The sequence below is a fragment of the Schistocerca nitens genome, chromosome 3 (genome assembly GCF_023898315.1).
Source record: "Schistocerca nitens isolate TAMUIC-IGC-003100 chromosome 3, iqSchNite1.1, whole genome shotgun sequence".
NCBI classification, from domain to species: Eukaryota; Metazoa; Arthropoda; class Insecta; order Orthoptera; family Acrididae; genus Schistocerca; species Schistocerca nitens.
In genome coordinates this window covers 592,266,080-592,287,306 of record NC_064616.1, presented here as the reverse complement: position 1 = coordinate 592,287,306, position 21,227 = coordinate 592,266,080, and the positions used below count along the sequence as shown (strand labels likewise).

The 21,227-nt window shown below is 37.3% G+C and overlaps 1 protein-coding gene across 6 annotated transcripts in view; it reads right to left on the bottom strand.

Annotated features, from left to right (window-relative positions):
• Nucleotides 1–1,068: 1,068 nt before the first annotated feature.
• Nucleotides 1,069–21,227, bottom strand: part of LOC126248507 (phosphatidylinositol 4-phosphate 5-kinase type-1 alpha-like) — a 300,192-nt gene continuing 280,033 nt past the window's right edge. For 4 of the 6 annotated variants that reach the window (XM_049949546.1, XM_049949548.1, XM_049949550.1 and 1 more), the window contains one exon: nt 1,069–2,202. In XM_049949546.1, the coding sequence (XP_049805503.1) occupies nt 2,191–2,202 (12 nt within the window). In that variant the 3' untranslated portion in view covers nt 1,069–2,190. Of the gene's footprint in view, nt 2,203–9,699; nt 10,281–21,227 lie in introns of those variants that run through there. The other 2 variants (XM_049949551.1, XM_049949547.1) reach the window with 2 other exon arrangements.

Below are 21,227 nucleotides of genomic sequence, written 5' to 3'. Positions count from 1 at the left end.
CATCAATTAAATTCAATATTTCTTCTGTTACCCAAGGATTTCTATTAGCCCTCGTCTTTTTACCTACTTGATCGTCTGCTGCCTTCACTATTTCATCCCTCAGAGCTACCCATTCTTCTTCTACTGTATTTCTTTCCCCCATTCCTGTCAATTGTTCCCTTATGCTCTCCCTGAAACTCTCTACAACCTCTGGTTCTTTCAGTTTATCCAGGTCCCATCTCCTTAAATTCCCACCTTTTTGCAGTTTCTTCAGTTTCAATCTGCAGTTCATTGTGGTCAGAATCCACATCTGACCCTGGAAATGTCTTACAATTTAAAACCTGGTTCCTAAATCTCTGTCTTACCATTATATAATCTATCTGATACCTTTTAGTATCTCCAGGATTCCTCCAGGTATACAACCTTCTTTTATGATTCTTGAACCAAGTGTTAGCTATGATTAAGTTATGCTCTGTGCAAAATTCTACAAGGCGGCTTCCTCTTTCATTTCTTCCCCCCAATCCATATTCACCTACTATGTTTCCTTCTCTCCCTTTTCCTACTGACGAGTTCCAGTCACCCATGACTATTAAATTTTCGTCTCCCTTCACTACCTGAATAATTTCTTTTATCTCGTCATACATTTCATCTATTTCTTCATCATCTGCAGAGCTAGTTGGCATATAAACTTGTACTATTGTAGTATAGTATAGCAGTGAAAATTAACACGATGGTGTCCTGAAAAATAGATGTTCATAATGTACACATACCATTAGAAGAGGATGTGCATAAAAGGCAGATATGTGCCTAAAGAAAGGGTATAAAAATTAGGTCATTATTGCAAATTACAATAATGAAGTAAGTGTTTTGGAAGTGCAATGTTCATTTATGCATACTTATAAGATCACTATACTTGGACTATAGTATACAATACTTCATTCTTCAAAATTTTACTGATTCACTTCCTTGTGACATTCATTTGTAACTGGCAACAGAAATGAGTTTCTCAAAATGGAAGGTATTTGCAAAGTTTTGGACAACACTGACGGTAACACTATAAAAACAAGAAAATGTATATTGTCTCACAAATTTGTATTTTGAAAACATTAATTTGTGTTTCCAAACACATACTTATACATATAATTACTCGCTTCCAAGCCATAGTGTGTAATGTCAGATCGGTAGTGTGTATGTGTGCACAAAGATTTGTAATAAATAACTGTCATATGAACATCACACACACACACACACACACACACACACACACACACACACACACACACACAGATATATAGACATAAAACACTAAATAACAAATCTATTCAGCATCTTACTATTTGAAAGAAAAATCACAATAATGGAATGTTTTCTTAACTTACATTCACATGACAAGACATATTTTATCACATACTGCAAGCCACCACTCACCTGGCAGTCATCTAAATGAAATAAGAAAGCTGATTTTGTACTTTGCTTTGAATTTTTGAAGGCCTGTTACATTTGTCTGCCATCACTAAAATTTAATGGAGAGAACAAACTGACCATGCAATGATTGTGGCTTACACTCAGTCATTACATCTCTTCTGCTTTACCCATTGTGGTCTGAGATTCTAATAAAATAGTCAATTTAGCATCCAGACAGTGAAAATATATTTCACTTATTTTTAAAGAATAAACTAACTTGTGACCAATATTTCAGCTTATGAGAACATACCTGCTTTATCCTAGCTTTAATTAATATTATCTTGAGAATGCTTTTTGAGTTTCAGCATAAAATGCGACGAGGCATTTGCAAAAAAAGTTAGTAAAAGTGAATACACACAAACTGTATAACATTTACTTTTTGGAGGTTTTATAGACATGAGACTAATACTGGTAACTTAATTTTCCTGTTCATTATTTAAGAATTATAAAAATAAATTCTTATCTACAATAAACTGCAGTGCAAGAAATTTATATGAAATACAATATACTTAATCAACTGCGCACTGTTATGCACAGTTATTCTATGCTTACATATTATGGTAACATAAGCTATAATTTCAATCTTAGTGGGAAGAGCATGAAACTTCACAGGAACTTATTTGCAAATATACTTGCACAAACTGCACAAGTTTTGACTTGGGAATGAGACACAGACCACAAAGACAGAAAATGCAAGAAAGAACATTTCCTTTCATAACCCCTGCACTGTGGATGATGCACCCTGTCTTACAGGTGAGTCTGAAATGTCAAAAGAAAAACAAGTTAGAATTTAAATAGCTACAAGCTTCACATACATCCACCCAAATTTAATTTTTGCCCCCATTTTCTTTTTTTTATGAGACATTAAAGACTGATGAAAATGGAAATATTTAAATTAGCTGTAGATGCACACAGTACTATAATATGCATCTGTTTATCAAAATGGTGCAACTTAAAGTATGTAAGCAGCTTGAAGAAACCAAATACAATTTGGTACTGAACCTATGGTTTTCAGTAGAACAAGTTTATATGAGAACTGAAAGACTGAAGCCATTTCTAATCCAGTCATGTGACTCTCCTCCCCCCATACCCCATTTTTCCGCATACAGTTATTTGTGTCTTTGATCTGTAATGCAAACACACAAACTAAAGCAATAAAATGACTGCAGAAACAGCACTTAAAATATTCTAAGCTGGAGGTGTCACTTATATGAGGAAGTTGAATTTTCATTACATAATTATCTTTTACACACAAATAAAAAACTAAGAATGTATAATACTTGACAGTAAAAAATTTCATCTGCCCTCTGGTTCTACCTGTCTGTTTGGTCAATGTTTGAAGTAATGAAAATAGATTTGTTGCCAATGCAAGTATAGTTAAAATTAAATTAAGATCACAAAGATAATAACCAGTGTTTTGCAAGTACTTATTGCAGTATTAACGCATGAGAGGGTTTGAATATACACTGGATTCGGTTTTAATAAGAATGTCTGCAGCATAATTGTAGCCATCACCATATTGTTATCTTTCACCATCTAACCAACCACTACTACTGCAACAGATGGCAAAGGAAGCAGGCAATACAATTATGAGCCTTTATTATATTTGAGTAATGCTCATACATTTCTATAATTGATCCAAATAAATTAAGTATGAAGTGTTAAAGGAACAATAATGATGGAAGATTAGATTACAGTTTTTGGAAGACCAGGGAGATATCACCAACACAAGTGGTAAACTTTTTAAAAGACGCCAACTGTTGGAATGTTGCTATGTTGTATGACCAGTAACAAGGAAAGAAAATGGTGACAACGAAACATGGTAAATGCATGCATAGTGACAGTCTATGGTTGGTGAACCATGGAGAGAACATGAAATAATCCACTTTCAACAGCAACAAGAAAGACATATCAAGAAAGGGTGTGCACAAGTGACAATGTAAATATACATAATTTTCTCAAACAATAAAATGCTCTAATGACAAACTTTAGTGATAAGCACACTATAATATGTTTTTCACTGTTTCTGCTAAGCTAACAGAAGGTTCTAGGATCATAGCAAGCAGGTATGGTATTTTGTACTGAAGTTTACTTTCTTTTGTATGTAATATATTCCTAAAATGAGAGTTCATGTTTGACACACACACACACACACACACACACACACACACACACACACACACACACGAAAATCAGTTTCTTGTATAATATGTCAGACTTTGCACAGGTGTTAATGACCAACACACTTCCTTATGAACTTCTACTACATTAACACAATCTCTTCCTTCTTAGAAAGCTCTTAATTTAATAAGTTAATGAATGTGCCCTAAACAATATGGTTAGGTACAACACAAACTGGCTACATTGTGTGACCTGAAACTGAGAGCACCTTCAATTTTTTTTAATGAAAAATTTCATATCTGCAGAGCAATATACAGAAAAACAAATATATGCAGCATAGACATGATATGAAATGAGAGAGAAAACCATTATGTGATAATACCTCAAAGACCATATCATTTTATGTTGTAGAAGCATGGAGTAATTTCTGTTTACATGAAATGTAAAATGTATTTTCGACTTTTGAATAAATAAGTTATTTTTTCTAGAGGTGTAGTTAAAAACACATAATTTGGCTCCCCCTTGAAGAAGATGACTCTCTCTGTGTGTGTGTGTGTGTGTGTGTGTGTGTGTGTGTGTGTGTGTGTGTGGGCGCGTGCGGGGTATGGTAACAGCTACTGAACACATTAGCTAATAGAAAGAAAATAGGCCAAGAGCTACATTATAGTCAACACTTATTTTCTCACATAGTGTCACTTCTGTAATATTCTTACAAATTTTATAAGTTAAATGAAAATATAGAACACAAATGTATGATAACTGCAAGTGATTTTTAAATTTATTGCATGAAAGGGTTAACATGACACTGATGGCATACAGCTTTTACAATATGCAACAGTTATTATTTTTAATCAATTACTTATTGATCATAGAAAATGTAAGTAGGTATAACACAGAAAGAAAATTCACAAAAGAAACAGGTACATGTTCAACATGTTTGCAAATGGCTACACCTGGCTTTTATATAATTACCCTTTCAGAGAAATAATATCAGAAAATTCTTAGCCTATATAATCTCTTTCACAGTTAGTATATTGAATCATTACAATCTTAGATCATCAGTTTTCAAGATTACAGTATCTGAATGTATTAGGCAGATAGGTTTTCTTTACAACTATAATAACCATATTGAAAACCTTCAATTTTGTGTATAATTTTGATCATGAAGATAAACCAGCAGAATAACACACACCTATCAACAAGCATGATAACAAGAACTATAGTTACAGTCGAAATCTTACTCGAGTACACTCAAGTGTCAAAAATGCCCACTGCTTCCTACTATCAAAATTTAGTTTCATCAATGACACTGTGAGGAAAAAAGCATAAAAAAGTTTTGAGATTTCAAGAGGAGTTTCCTACTTATGTGAATAATGTCTGATTGAATGGAAGACAGCACATAACAACTGTGAAAACCAATTAATGTGCAAATATAAAATTTATCATTCTAAAAATGTGAAATTGTCAAGCTTGTGAGACACAAATAATAGAGAAATGTATCTCATATACATTGTGAAGGGCTATTAGCAGTATTTACCAACAATTCTCAGTGTTAAAATTACTGCAGTTAAACATTATAGTTATAACATTAACATATAAAAGGCATTTACATTAACCCCACCTGCACTGAAGCTAGTGTAACACTAATTTCATGCCATTTTGACACACGTGTCGCATAATGGTCCCACAAAATCAGATTAAAAGCAAATTATTCAGTATTTATGCTCTACTATCAGATATTGCTTTTGTGGCCTTTACACCTTCCTTTAGTTTAGAACTTAGGGGTAGGGGCGGAGTCTTATAAAAAGGGGAAAGTAAAGATATCGGTTTGTGTGAAAAATTCTGGCTTTTGTCTTGCACAAAGTATCTGTGAATGGCTGTTTTCAATAATGACCACTTATACCATATGAGTATACTCTGATTTTATTAAAATGACATTGTTACTAGAAAGGTATATTTGAAGCTTTTAGCTATGATATTAATAGTTACATGGAATTTACATTGTATTTAGTTTACATACATACATACATACATACATACATTTCGTTCCAGTGGGTTTCAAATCTCTGTTTCTCATGTGGCAAGACAAACAAGTTTATCGGAAAGTGGGAATCTCTACATAACAACTTTCATTTTACAATTGACTATAACAGCACTGTAAAACTATGAAGTACCTCACAAGTTGTATAAGGTATCCAAAGATAACAATCTTTTCGATGCTCTTAAAAGTTGGATGAAGCATATGACTGACCACATTAACACTCACTTTTTAGCAATGTACCTGGTTCCTGGATTCTTTATTCTCTATTTCTATAGTTTAGGACAGAACAACAGTGCAAACGTATTTACATCAATGCTTTTACTTTTTCTCAGTGAAACTCATCTTATATAAGTTTCCTAACACATGCACTGCCTTATATACAACCTGCTCAATGTTACAAATAATTTGTGCATTTTGGTAATATTAAAGTTTTAAACCCATTTTTCTTAAATTTTGCAGGAATGAAATAAATGCCACCAGACAAACTTTGCACTCCTCTGCACAGAAGTGAAAGTAGCAACAGCCACTGATTACAAAGCTTCAGTAATTTACTTGTTCCCAATTTGTTTAACAATCAGTCATAGTTACTGCCTGTCATGCTGAGAAGTGACTGCTATCCCGTGTGTGTGTGTGTGTGTGTGTGTGTGTGTGTGTGTGTGTGTTTGTTGTTGTTGTTGTTGTTGTTGTTGCATGTATGAGCAAAGCAAACACGAAAGTAGTATCACTGTATGGATTACTTCTAAAACTCAGTTGTATGTGACAGTATTTCTACTTTTGCTTAAGGTGTTTTTTTTATTTTTATTTTATTTGTATACAGTCAGCAGTGTGTTATAAAAGGCAATCTCTCTTTAGGCCTTTGGACTATAGTTCATCTTCTAGGATTTTAATTTTCCATTCTGTTAATCAGCTAATGAAAGTAAGCTACATAAGATTACAAACAAAACTGTTCCTCAATTTTGCAAATGAAACAGCAAGACTGGCTTAAATAACGACTGCCAAAACCACTAAAATGTGTGACTATATAATAAAAAAAAGTTTAATTCATTTATTGCTTCATATATGTACTCTCAAAGAAATATTACTGCTCAGTAGGAAAAATGGTGAAGATAATCATTTTATTTTGGGAGCAGGAAGTATAAGGGTATGAAGTTTAAATCTGTAAGTGATGTCCAGGTGAGAACAAATAAGAGCACAAGATGAATTTTCCAGAAAATCAGAATATCAGCCTTGTGGCACTTGAGTTTTCACAAAGTAAATGACTCAGAGCTAGAGCAGATAAAAACCAACATTAAGGCTGAACATTATTTACTTGTAGTGGCAAGCTCAATTTGAAGGTCATGACGACTTGCAATTTTGGACAAGAAACAAAGCATCAATAAACACAATGCAAGTTTCTGTGAAAAGGAACCAAAAAGATAATCAGTATTAATCTGCAGTCTAACAAGGTAGAGTATGTGTGTCAGTTGTAGTATTTAAGTCAGTTGAAGACTGAATGTCATGAAGTAACTTCCTTTACAAGACATAGTACACAATTCAAAAAACAAATAAAATTTTACTCAGGAAGTAATATGACAAATTTTTCGTGACAGCTTAAAAGTACTACCGTATGTAAAGTCATCTGGGAAGAGTGAAATACTTGTTACAGACAGTGATTCATATCTGGAGAAACTTGCAACTACACAGCACAGCTCAATTCTGCATGCAAACTGTGCAGTAACAGCAACAACTATACTAACAACAACAACAATGATAATAACAATGATGACAACAACAGTAGCAGCAGCAGCACCAGCAGTAACCACCTGATACCTCCATTTGTATACAGGATGCTTATAGGTCATATTTAAAGTAAATTGAAAATTTACACATCATTTAAAACCAAGTGCTGTGCTACTAAATAACTCAGCCATTGGGTAACCTCTCAACAGTATCTGACAAACAGAAAAAGAGAGAACTTTGAAGCTAAAGGTACAATTTTACCTAGATAATATTCTACTATTATCATTTGCTATGATTTCAACATGAATATACATAAGATGATTACGCCCACAAATATTCTTTCACAAATTGGAAAGAAGGAGGTAAGTGAGCTATATAGTAGATATAAAGGAGAGTTAAGAAACCAATAAACATAGAAAACCAGCAGTTATTTAATTTCTACCTCACATCACAGCTGTTTCAATCCATGCTACAAATATCTTTTAATCATGAGCAACTTTGCCCAAGTCAAATACAGAACATACATTGGTGGAACATAATATTTTATTTACAAAAAATCACCCTTAGAGAAAGATAGAAGCTTAATATAAAATAACTCTGTCATTAGAGTAGTGTGTCATTAAAAACAAAGTCAATTTTTTAAATACAAGTTGACTTCGGAAAAATGTGTCCATCTAGGGGAGGTTATCAATAACTGAAATGTTAAGTTTTCATTTGGATGAAGCATAGTCTAGAATAAATCCACATTGACACAGCAATAACACATGAAGTGTATGGAAATTATACTACAAAACGAGGAAAACGGGTTCAGAGTACATCATTATAAAGACCAATTTTACTATTGAGAATATAAGTCACAGTTGTTTTGAAAAAGTAAGCCTTCCTATGACAAATCTGGGAAGCATGATGCTAATGTCAGCAGCATTCGGGCCATAAAATGAGACAAAATATGAATTGTAGTGAACTGTTTTTAGGAATCACAATAACATAAAAATTTATGAACTTCCTTGTTGTGGCGCAATGATAAGAAGTGTATGAATTTAAAATGGCAGTGAGTAAATGCAACATGATCTCAAGAGAGTTGAAATAAACAACAATTATCATAAAAGTACACAACTAAGGAAGATTGTGCCTGAACCATGTCGGAATTAATAGCAGGCCACTACTGACACGTATACAACGTAATTTCAAACAATTTACACAACAAATTACCTTTAGTTGGCATTTTGGATACTGTTTGTTAGCGGAAAATTTCTACACACAGTGCATTAAGATATATTTCTAACATTTTTAAAAATGTCAATTTACCAATACTCACAATGGGCCGGTCAACATGCTTCACTTAGCAATTTCCCTTTATTAAACCTATTGCAATATAAAATTTACTCTGATGTTATTCTTCAAATTTATGTTTCATACTAAATACTAACACAATCTACAATGTAACAATAACAACAATAAGAACAATAACAGATCTATACTGACTGGCATACTTTCTGGTAGCTCTGACAAATGAGCACCCAGCTCCAACAAATACAGACATAATTCTACAGCACAGAGCATAAAAAAACACTTATAACACATTCCCATATTTTAATAAATTACAGCTTCACTTGAGTTACAGCACACCAAAACTACATATACTGATACATACTTCTGGACTGATCAAAGTCTTCTTAACAATTGTAAAATATATGACACAAAATACACACACACACACACACACACAAAATCTAAAAAATAGAAAATGCACATTGTTTGCCTGGATATTAATTAATACTGACTAAACCAACAAACTGACTAAAAGTAGCTTTGGGAAACAAGTACAGGTCCATTTAGTTCCTGCATTATAAAGTTCACAAGCCAGTACTGGTAAAAAAGTATCCACCCATAATTTAAAAAAAAAAATCATTACAATGTTCTGTGTTATATATTTCACCAACAGCACTTATTCTGATTCACATTTAAAAATATCATTAAGTCAGTTCTCTGGGAACAATATGTCACGAGAAGGCAAGAAAGTCTAAAGCTGCAAATTATCTGATACAAATCAGAACACACTTTTTATCCTGTCCTACTTTACCTTTAAAATGGGTCACTAGCAGAGAGAAAAAAGTCATCTGGCTGCTTGCACAAATACAGAAATGAGTTAGAATGACAAATATAAAATGTAAATAAAACAGAATGTTATGCACAGTAATCACAAGAAAAATAAAATATAACTACACTACAAGAATACAGAGAAAAACTGCCTGGCAAAGAACATGCTGTCAAAATTATTCACATCTTATTATGAGATTCACATCTCAGTATGAATATAATTGTCCATAGCATGTACTAACACAATAATGTTTGGATGATAACAACTAATTGGCATTTTTAGAGTTTTCCATAAAAGCAATATTTTTCAGATGAATTACAAAGGAAAATAGAAGACACTTGTCTGACTAATGAAATTAGCAAATATAGATCACTAAACAGAGAGAGAATTCTAGTGCTTGCAACCATTTTACAGAATCAGTATCGGTGGTGGAGGAGAATGAATGTGTGTGTGTGTGTGTGTGTGTGTGTGTGTGTGTGTGTGTGTATTAGTTTACTACAATTCAAGACACACTGGCATCCATCACAGCTCAAACACTTCTGAAACCTGTCACACTCAGTTTACATGAGCATTAAAATGGACACGAGCATAGGCCATATTTTGCCAATATGTTCTAGTCACACACTGTAATTCACTGAGCAATTCACACACATCATAGTCATATGCTGAAGTGTTAGGTGATGGTTTTCCTGGGATGCAGCTTCATTGCGACTACTTTTGCCTGTAGCCGGATGCAAAGTCATTGATCATTTTTATGATGTGGAAGTCTACTGATGGCTGCCATCAAGTTCACACTTATCTCTGATAGCCACAATATTGATAGCATCTTTGATGTGGAGTTATTCACTGATGATGCTAAAACAAAACCAGAACTATGGGGTGTATTCCCTGAAAGTTATACGGACAACAAAGACAGAAAGAGTATGGTTTCAAGATTGCAGTTTTTTTGTGAAGAGACAGAGACAAATCAAAACAGCTGAAAGATGTAACTTTTTATTGAAATAGTATACCAAATATTTACAAGGTTTTAATTCAAATGCAATTGTCCTGTAACAGAAATATCATTAAATCAGTAGTCTGAAAAATTACTTCTGTTTTTGTCAACAGGCTATCTTCCTTATGCAGTTGACTGAAGCACTTGATTTCAAATCTTGTGTACATAAGCTCACCACACAAAATATTCCTTAAAGGAACACACAGTTTACTTTGGAGCATTGCAGATAGTGTAGAAATGGTACCAGGCAATCATGTGACACTCTGTCACTGACATGTGTCACTGCAATGCCACGGCAGTTAGCTGTTTATGTGGCATTTGGTTTTATGGATCAGTGTAGTAAGATGGGTTAATGTGGAGAAGGGACAGAACAGCAGAAAGCAGCTATCATGTTTGGATGTGCACATGACCATGTTGTGAATGAAGTTATCTTGTTGGTGTATTGATGCAGACTGTCCATTGTGTCTACATGGAACAATGTACCACTCCCAACCATGTAACTTGACATAAGAATAGTGATTGTAAAAAGCTCCTAACCAACAGGGACCGAAGATGAATGTCACACCCTATCAATGATAATCGGTTTCTGCCCCAATAGCAATTGCTGCTGTCAGTGACTGTAGGTTGATTTCAACCAGTTTCCAAGTGAATATTGCAAAGGAAACTGTATGCAATGGACATCTGGATTCGAGTGCCTCTCAGAAGGCCACTGCTCACAGCAGCACATAAATGTGAATGTCTCCAATGAGCCAAACAACACAGAAACTAGACAATAGCTGACTGGAGGCATATAATGTGATCCATGATGTAGGAGGAGGAGGAGATTAGTGTTTAACGTCCCGTCGACAACGAGGTCATTAGAGACGGAGCGCAAGCTCGGGTGAGGGAAGGATGGGGAAGGAAATCGGCCGTGCCCTTTCAAAGGAACCATCCCGGCATTTGCCTGTAGCGATTGAGGGAAATCACGGAAAACCTAAATCAGGATGGCCGGAGACGGGATTGAACCGTCGTCCTTCCGAATGCGAGTCCAGTGTGCTAACCATGATGTAGGAACGTGGCCTGTTTCCAAATGGTGCAAGGCACTGACTGCATCAATGGCCAAATGCCATTTTTAGCTCACAATGGGTGGAGGGTGTAGCTCAAGCAGGGGGTGATTCTGTGATGTTTAGGGAATGTTTTCTGTACCACAACTTGGGCCCACACATTCGGATAACAGTGAAAATGAACCAGAATGTTCACTTAAAGATTCCTGGTGACTAAATTAAGCATTGCCCTTCTTCTACATCTTATAGTTGATTATGCTGTGAACACTCCCATCTTCCAAGCTGACCCCAACTGTGTTGACAGGACTACACACATATGTTCCTGGTTTGACAACACTTAGGCACTCTGTCACACCTTGGCTGGCCCACTAAGTCACCCGATCTTCATCCCACAGCAAATGTCTTTGACTATTTGGAACAGAAACTAAAATACAGCACTGAACATTCCCACAATTTGTAAGCTTTATGGGATCTAATTATCAGCAAGGTGCTTCAACAGGATATGGCATACATGAAGAAACTTGTGTTCTCTCTTCCTCACCAAACTGAGACCATTATCAAGGTTAGGTAGTGATACACAGTATTAGTGTAATATCTCCTACAGGTGTTAACTATTTGTCCAATATGCTTAGGCCATCTTTCAGCTGAAATCTGTCTCTAGTATAAACATAACTGAAAGCAATACGGCATCCTTTAATAATACTGACAACCAGATTGATCTTTTACTTACGCATTTTTGTTAGAAATTTTGGTCAAACAACAATGAAATACAAATACAAGTTCGACATTACTTTGGCACTGTATGTGAGCTGATACACAACAAATGCCACGACCTGCATAATCCAACAAATACACAGACTTTTTGTCTTATTCCTGTGAACTTAAGTAATATAGCAGCTAACTCATACAAACTGGCGTGTTTATAAAGTTAACATTCAGTTTTGTTCACCATTCTGAAACAAAACTGTAACATTAAAAAAAAATACAAATTGTATTGAGATTATTTGCTAGCCTGTTTTAATCTCAAAATAGACATTCCCATGTTTACACTAAAATATGCTTCAACTTCATTTATGCAAGTCCCCTGCTGGATTTTTCTATCTGTATGTGACGGCTAATCTCAGGAATTACTGTAGGGGTTTTTGTATGGTTTTCATTAATAGACAGACTGTTTCACAAGAAAGGATTGTGTATACATTTTTTATTGCTGCTATGCCAGATAAGTCATCTGGCCATGAAGATTTTGTGCTACCAGTGTGAAGTACGGGTAGGTTTCTAGTTCTATATAATTTCACAGCAAGCCAATATTAGTGCAGGCTACAAGAAAGTGTCACCAGCAGGGCAAAAAATACAAAGACAACATGACAACAATGTGATGCAGAATTAAAATGAAAGTCCACATTACTCCTCCAAGTCAACAGTGGCTGCTGAACTAGAGTTACAGAAGGTAGGGGGGAGGTTGCAGTCACTAGTACTAATGAAAAAATAAGCTCAAGTATAAGATAATAAAACAATTTTCTGAGTCTCGTTACTTCACTCTACTGTTCACTTCTGCATGACCCTTTGAGTACACAAATATCTTTATATACCACATTATGCAGGTAAAATGTGAACAATAAATGTGTGACTAGTTAGTTGTTCAATTCTTGTTGAATCATCATTACATAAGGAATATTTTATTGTTCTTACTGCTAAAATGTCTGGGTAGTTCTATCCTAAATGAATGAGATCACCATTAGTGACTTGTGTTGTTGATGCAGCATAACAGTCTTGACGATAACTGTGGTCTTTATTATGTACTATGAAGTCTGAATGACTCTATACATATTAATGATGAAGTCTCCTTAGGCTACCAGCTGAGTAGAGGTGTCATTCTGCAGCACTGTTTGACAAGTTTCCTACTCATGATCTTCAGGTGAAGTGTTAGGGTCATGTCCAGTTCGCATCTTTATAGACACTGGACTGCAGGTTTCTCTGCCTTGCCTGCAATGGCTGCGCCAATCACATGCCCCTGGAAGGGGTATTGTGGACAGTGGCAGGGGAGGGGAGAAATTGGGAATCACAAACAGCTGTGGGGGGGCCTCCCAGCATGTTGGAGGGTTCTGGCAGCATGTCCGGGTGCTGACTTTGCCACTTTCACATCTGAATGCTCTTGACATATTCTTGCTAGTGCTACATCCCAAGCAGAGCACAGCTGGAAACTGCTATTTCAGTTGAGAAGATTATCATGGATCTGTATCTCCACTGCCTCTTTGATGATCGAGCCCCAGAAACTATTTATCTGGCACAACACCTGTCTGTTCAAAACAAAAAATACGATCTTCATTGAGGCTGTGCTCTGTCACTACAGATTTGTCCATTTGGCCAAGGCGAATCCTTCTCACATGTTCTGAGTGGCACTATGAAATACACCATTGCACAACTGATGCTGTAGATCACCAGTGTTCGTGGTCCTAGTTTGTCTTTCAATTAGCCATGCATATTTTTGATTTTTGCCAATAAGCTGAAAATGGTTTTAATGTTGCTGTTCTCCAATATCTTGGAAATCTTGACCATGGGCAGCCCAGCATACGGAAGGAACACAAGATACTTTGTGTCTTCTTCCATATTTGTTCACAAGTTGTGGCTCACATTGGCACCGACAGTGCCTGTTGCCTAGGTTTTGAGACCATCCTCAGTTCATACTAGTAGCTGGCAGTGGTAGTGAAGCCTGCTGGCCTTGTGCACATGGTGCAAGCAGAGCTTGCAATTTGCAGCACTGTTATCAGTGTATATTGGGGTCTTTTGGTTTGGAGACAAGTGGAGGGTCTCAACCAAAGTCTTTGTTAACTCTGTGATGGTCTTGGTTGCAGATTTCTGGACCTGCGTTTTATCAGGTGGGGAATTTTATGACTCCCTTGATAGGTCAGGGGTGCATTACAAAAAGGAAGCAGCTACTCTGGTAGCAGAGTAGTTATGAAGTGCACATGGATTTTTTTTAGGCTAGGCAGTTGCTTGAGGTTCTCTGATGAACACTCGCCAAACGACTTGCAGATAGCAAAATCAGACCATGTTCACAGAAAAGACACTTTGATTGTCAAAATTTTATCAGTAAATTCTTGAAGTATTTGTAACAAAGTTCCCAAATTGACTGCTTTCCAGAAAACTTCTTGTGCTCAAATTATTCTCAGGACCAAGAGCTGGCTGATAGTGATTCACGGAACGTATATCAAAAACACAGATTAAGACGCCATAGAAGGGGACATTTTCATTGCAGTTGAAAAAAAAATATTGTCTCTGTTGAGGTTCAATTTGAGTGGGATGGTGAAGTTATCTGGTGGAATGTAACAGGTGTAAGTGAAATCAAGTTAACTGTTGGATGGCTTTACCAGCCACTTGATTCCACCGTGACAGTTTTAGAATTGTTCAAAGAATGTGTACGCGCAACAGTGCACAAATACTAATGTAATGCAATATTAGCTGGAGGCAACTTTAATCTACTGAGTCTAGATTGAGGCATCTATGGATTCATTGCCTACAGATTCATTGTACAGACAGACAGTCTTGTGAAGTTATTATGACCATGTTTTCCAGAAACTTTCTTGAGCAGCTAGTTCAAGAGCCCACATGCAATGGAAATATTTTAGACCTTGTAGCTACAAACAGGCATGACATAATCAATAGCTTCAGTGTAACGGCTGGGATTAGTGACCATGCTATCATAGTGGCTTTGGCTACTAAAGTTATTGAATCAATCAAGAAGTCTAGGAGAATATTTATGCTAGAAAAAGCAGATGGACAGCTGTTACAATCCCACTCAGACAAAGAATTGACATCATTTAGTTCCAGTATGATGGACATAGAGGAATTTTGGATTAAGTTTAAATGGATTGTAAATCATATTCTGGATAAGTATATGCTGAGTATGAGGATTAAGGATGGAAAAGACCAATCATGAGTAAAAAAAAAAAAAATCCATAAAAATGCTGAGGAAGCAAAGGCTGTAGCACTCTTGGTTCAAAAGACAATGCGTAAATGACTAGAGGCAAAAGTTAATAGAAATTCGCGTGTCTATAAAAACATTCATGTGTGAAGCTTACAACAACTACTACTGTCATACCTTAGCAAAAGATCACGCAAAGAACCCAAGAAAATTCTTGTCCTACATAAAATCCCTAAGGGGGTCTAAGGCTTCTATACACCCACTCATTGACCAGTGTGACATGCAGTAGAAGATAACAAAAGTAAAGCTGAAGGTTTAAAATTTTTCAATTAAGAAATTGTTCATGCAGGAGAATCGTACGTAGAAATTGTGATTTGACCATCAGACAGACTCCCTTATGGAGGGCATCAAAACAAGCATCCCTTGCTTAGAGAAACAACTGAAAGCAAATAAGTCACCAGGTCCTGATGGAATCCCAATTTGGTTTTATACAAAGAGTACTCTACAGCACTGGCACTGAATCTCTCACCCAGGGCAAAATCCCAAGTGACTGGAAAGAAAAGCAGGTAACTCCTGCATATAAAAGGGTAAAAGGATAGACCAGCGAAATTACAGACCAATATTCTTAACATTCGTTTGCTGCAGAAGCCTTTAACATATTCACAGTTCAAATGTAATACATTCCTTGAGAAGGAAAAGCTTCTGTCCATGAATCAGCATGGTTTTAGAAAGCATCACTTGTGCCATACTCAGCATGCACTTTTCTCACACGATATCCTGCAATGGATGAAAGGCAACAGATGGATTCCATATTCCTATATTTCCGAAAAGCCCTTGCCATGGTTCCACACTGGCAACCACTGATGAATGTACACGCATATGGAACAGGTTCCCAGATACAGGGTGTGGTAGATAAGTAATGAGACTCAGTCTAGAAAAACAAATTTATTGATCCAATTTGTACAAAACGTTAATATTCTTCAAAGTACTCGCCTTGGGCGTCGACACAACGTTGCCAGCGAGTTTTCCAAGCTTCATAGGCCCCACTGTAGTCCGTTTGAGTTATCCCAGTTAGCGCCTTCGTGACAGCACGTTGGATGTTCGGAATATTGTCGAAACGATGACCCTTCAGGCATATTTTGACCTTCGGAAATAGGAAGAAATCAGGAGGACTCAAGTCAGGGCTGTATGGTGGCTGTGGCAAAACTTCAACTCCAATTCGGGTCAAGTAGGAGGTCACGAGGAACGCTGTGTGCGCCGGAGCGTTGTCGTGGTGGAGACGCCAGCGTTGAGCAAGGTCCTGTCGCTTCTGTTTGACGGCTCTGTGCAATCGCTGAAGGACTTCTTTGTAGAATTCGGCATTGACAGTCTTCCCCTGAGGGACAAACTCTTTGTGAATTAACCCCCGCTTGTCGAAAAACACAATCAGCATTGTCTTGATGCGGGACTTTGACATTCTTGCTTTCTTCGGCCGCGGGGATGCCGGTGTGTGCCACTCCGAGCTCTGGGCTTTCGTCTCCGGGTCGTACTGGAATGTCCACGATTCGTCGCCTGTTACTACGTTGTCTAAAAAGTGTGGATTATTTTCCAAATCATTCAACATCTCACGGCAAACGTCCACTCGTTGTTGCTTTTGTTCGGCGGTGAGCACTCGGGGAACCAATTTTGCGCAAACTTTCCTCATCATCAAATGTTGCGTAACAATTTGGTGAACCGTAAATTTATTCACGGAGACCTCATCGGCGATCATTTTGAGACTTAAACGACGGTCGGAGTCCAGGAGTTCTTTCACTTTGGCCACCGTTTCATCCACACGACTCGTTGAAGGGCGTCCAGATCGTTCCATGTCTTCAACGGATTCCCTCCCGTTTTTAAATTCATTAAACCACCGGAACACTTGAGCTCTTGATAGGGAGTCTTCTTTGTAGGCCTCCGCAATCATAGCAAAAGTTTCCGAAGCAGTTTTGCCCAAGCGAAAGCAAAATTTGATTGCATACCGCTGTTCTATCGAGCGATCCATCTTCAGCGTTTTCACAAGTGTCACGGGCACACAAACAACGTAAGACGCGAAGCTCGACCCTCACTGCACCAGAGCTCCAACGCGACTGCGAACCGGTTCTATTGTTAGCTCAGATCCCCCACCACGTGACGTACAGGTGGAGACCGCCCTGCGAGCGACTGGGGCGCCGCGCGGCGGCCAGTCTCATTACTTATCTACCACACCCTGTATGTGAGTCGCTCGATGACTTCCTGAGCAACAGAAACCAGTACGTTGTCCTCAAGGGCGAGTGTTCATCACAGACAAGGGTATTGTTAGAAGTGCTCCAGGGATGTGTGACAGGACAACTGTTTTTTTCTATATACACAAATGATGTGGCAAGCAGGGTGAGCAGCAGTCTACACCTGTTTGCTGATGATGCTGTGGTGCATTGAGTGATTGTAGGAGGATACAAGATGACTTAGGCAAAATTACTAGTTGGTGTGATGAATGGCAGCAAGCTCTAAATACAGAAAAATGTAAGTTAATGCGGATGAGTGGGAAAAGAACCCATATTGTTTGAATACAGTATTAGAAGTGTGCTACTTGACACAGTCACATCAATTAAATATCAAGGTGTAACATTGAAAAGCAATATGAAATGGAATGAGCATATAAGGATTGTAGTAGGTAAAATGAATGGTCAACTTTGGTTTATTGGGAGAATTTTAGGAAAGTGTGGTTCATTTACAAAGAAAAACTGCATATAGGATACTAGTGCAACCCACTGTAGAGTACTGTTAAAGTGTTTGGGATCCACACCACGTCAGATTAAAAGAAGACTCTGAAGCAATCCAGAGGTGGGCTGCTAGATTTGTTACCAGTTGGTCCGAACAACGTGCAAGTATTATGGAGATGCCTAGGGAACTTAAATGGGAATCACTGGCGGAAAGGCGATGTTCTTTTTGAGGAAAACTTCTGATAAAATTTAGAGAAACAGCATTTGAGGCTGACTGTAGAACTATTCTACTGTTGCCAAAGTATATTTCGCATGAGAACCACAAAGATTAGATTAGAGAAATTAGGGTTTTACTGAGGTCTGTAGAGAATTGTTTTTCCCTCCTTCTATTCGTGACTAGAACAATAAAGGAAATTACTAGTAATTGTACAGGGTACCCTTCACCACATACCATACAGCGGCTTGGGGAGTATGTATGTAGATGTAGATATAGATTGTCATTTTCTTTCTTCTTCTTGCTCAGCTGGAGAGAGCATCATATCTGTATCTCTGTTCATGTGAAATGTTTGCTGCAGATGCTGCAAGTCAGTGGGTAGATTCTCCTTGTTGCATGTCTCATGCTCTGTGCACCAGTGTGGTGAGCACAGATTTGCATTGTACTTGACGGTGGCAGCTATTGGCATTTAGGTACAGGTCAGTGTGTGTCCTTTTTCTGTAGACAGAATGTCACAGCATGCCATTGGTTTTCCTCCTCATCAAGAAATTGAGGAAAGACACGCATCCGCTTTCTTCTACCTGCTTGGTGAACTTTATATTGTTGTGTATGCTGTTAAGGTGGTTAAGAAATTTCTGCAGGTTTTCCTCACCATGAGGCCACAAGACAAATGTGTTGTCCACATATCGATAGAATGTCTTTGGTTTCAGACACGTGGTTTTGAGAGCAGACCTACAAGTGATCCATATACAGGTTTGCGATGCTCTGTCTAACTACTGGTAGAACTTTTCACCACTTATAAAGTAGGCAGTAGTGAGCATGTGGCAGGACAGTTCCACAGTGCCTTCATTAAAGTGGCTCCATAGTAATGCCAAGGAGTCCTCTAGACGTGCCCGTGTGAAGAGAGACGTGGCATCAAAACTGCCCAGGAGATCACTCTTGTCCAGATGTATCCCCTGAGGCACCTTCACAAACTCAGTAAAGTTTTTGACATGGTGTGCACAGTGACCTTAGTACCTATGCAAGTGTTTAGCTATTCCGTATGTTGGTGGATTTATTGCATCCACTATTGGATGTAGCAGACCTCCCTTCTTGCGTGTCTTTGGGAGGCCATATAGCTGCGGTGGTATCGGTGCAATGGGGTCCATTCCTGAGTTGTTTAAAAGTGAAATAGTACTCCTGGTCACAGCTGGTGTAGGATCCTTTTTTACTGGCTTGTAAGTTGTGTCTTGTAACAGCATCTCAATCTTCTGCCAGAAGTCAACAGATTGTAGCAGCACCATTGCACTGCCTTTACCAGCTGCTAGGATGACTGTGTGTTTGCCTTCTCAGAGGTTGCGTATTTCCCTGAATTCTGCTTTGGAGATGTTAGTTTTTGGCATTTTTGCTTTGTCAGGGACACTGCAGGTCTCCCTTCTTACATCTTTGGCAGTAAAAGAGGGAAGCCTCTGAATGGCTTGCTTGATGCTGCTGTTGATCTCCCATTTGGCACTGCAAAATTTAATCCTTGTCAGGTGCTGTCGCCTCATCCAGTTCCTTATCGATCAAATTGATGATGGTCCTCAAATCCTTGGTGTTGTGCACTGATGCCACCGTAGCTATATGGCCTCCCAAGGATACACAAGAAGGAAGTTTCACTATGTCCAATAGTGTACATGATAAATTCAGCAACATACAGAATAACTAAACACCTAGTGCAGTTACTAAAGCCTCTCATAGGTCACTGCACACACCATGTCAAAGACTCAACTGAGTTTATGAAGCTGCTTCAGATGATAAATTTGGACAAGGATGATTTGGTCAGTTTTGACGCCATGTCTCTCTTCAAATGGGTAGCATTAGATGACTCCTTGACATTACTACAATTTGTTCGTCATAAGAATAAACCTGATGTAAACAAACACAAACGCAATGAGTGGTCGGCAGCTGTAGCACACTTATACTGATGTTGTTACACTCTCAAAAATAGATCCTTATTTATTATTAGATATCTTGTTCCTATTTTATGGTAAATGAGACTTTAACATATTGAAATGTATTAACAGTCATCAATGTTTTTCTGAATCATACATCAGCTTTATAGTTTTTATTGGGTGCTACTGATACGTAATCTGAAAATGGCTGACACTGATTCCTGCTTCCTAGTGAAACATGCATGTAGTTAAAAATGTTCAGAAACAAATTGTTCTCAAAGTTTTTCACAGGTTTACAGAGAAAAATAAGCTACAAAGATTTCTGAGGACTTTATTTACTAAAATTAAGGCATTTATTATAGATGTGATGAATAGCAGAATTGGTACCATTGTAGGTTCACGAACAGGAATAGTTCATAGATCGATGGTTTGCATCTCACTTTGGCGTTTTTTCATTCAGTTTGGAGTAACTATGTCTTCTAAATGCAAAATCTATGAAATATATGTTAGTTAACACATATCTAATCACAATTTTTATGAAAAATGTATGTATTCTTGTTTCTAATTACATAGTGCACACAGAAATCCAGTTTCCATTGCAAATATAAGCTCTTGATTATCCAAAATCATTTCAATTAATACAATATCACAAATTTAAATTTTAGGGCAAAAATGAAAAATCAAATACTCCTCATTTGGACTACATCCATTGTTTTATACCACAGATGTAGTCTCACATGAGTCAGAATGGTAAGCATCCTAGAAAAATGGAAAACAATAATTTTCATGGTATAGAGCACACCATAAATGCTGTATTTTTACAGTTGCTAGTGTACAACTGCAATAACAACCAAACAGAATTGATCTGGAGCAAAGTTAAGTGATTTGTTGTGAGAAATAACAGGACCTTTAAGCTGCCAGACGTACTGGAACTAATGCACACAAAGCTTTGTCACACATCACTACTGAATGCTGGCACGATACAAGATGGTACTTCAT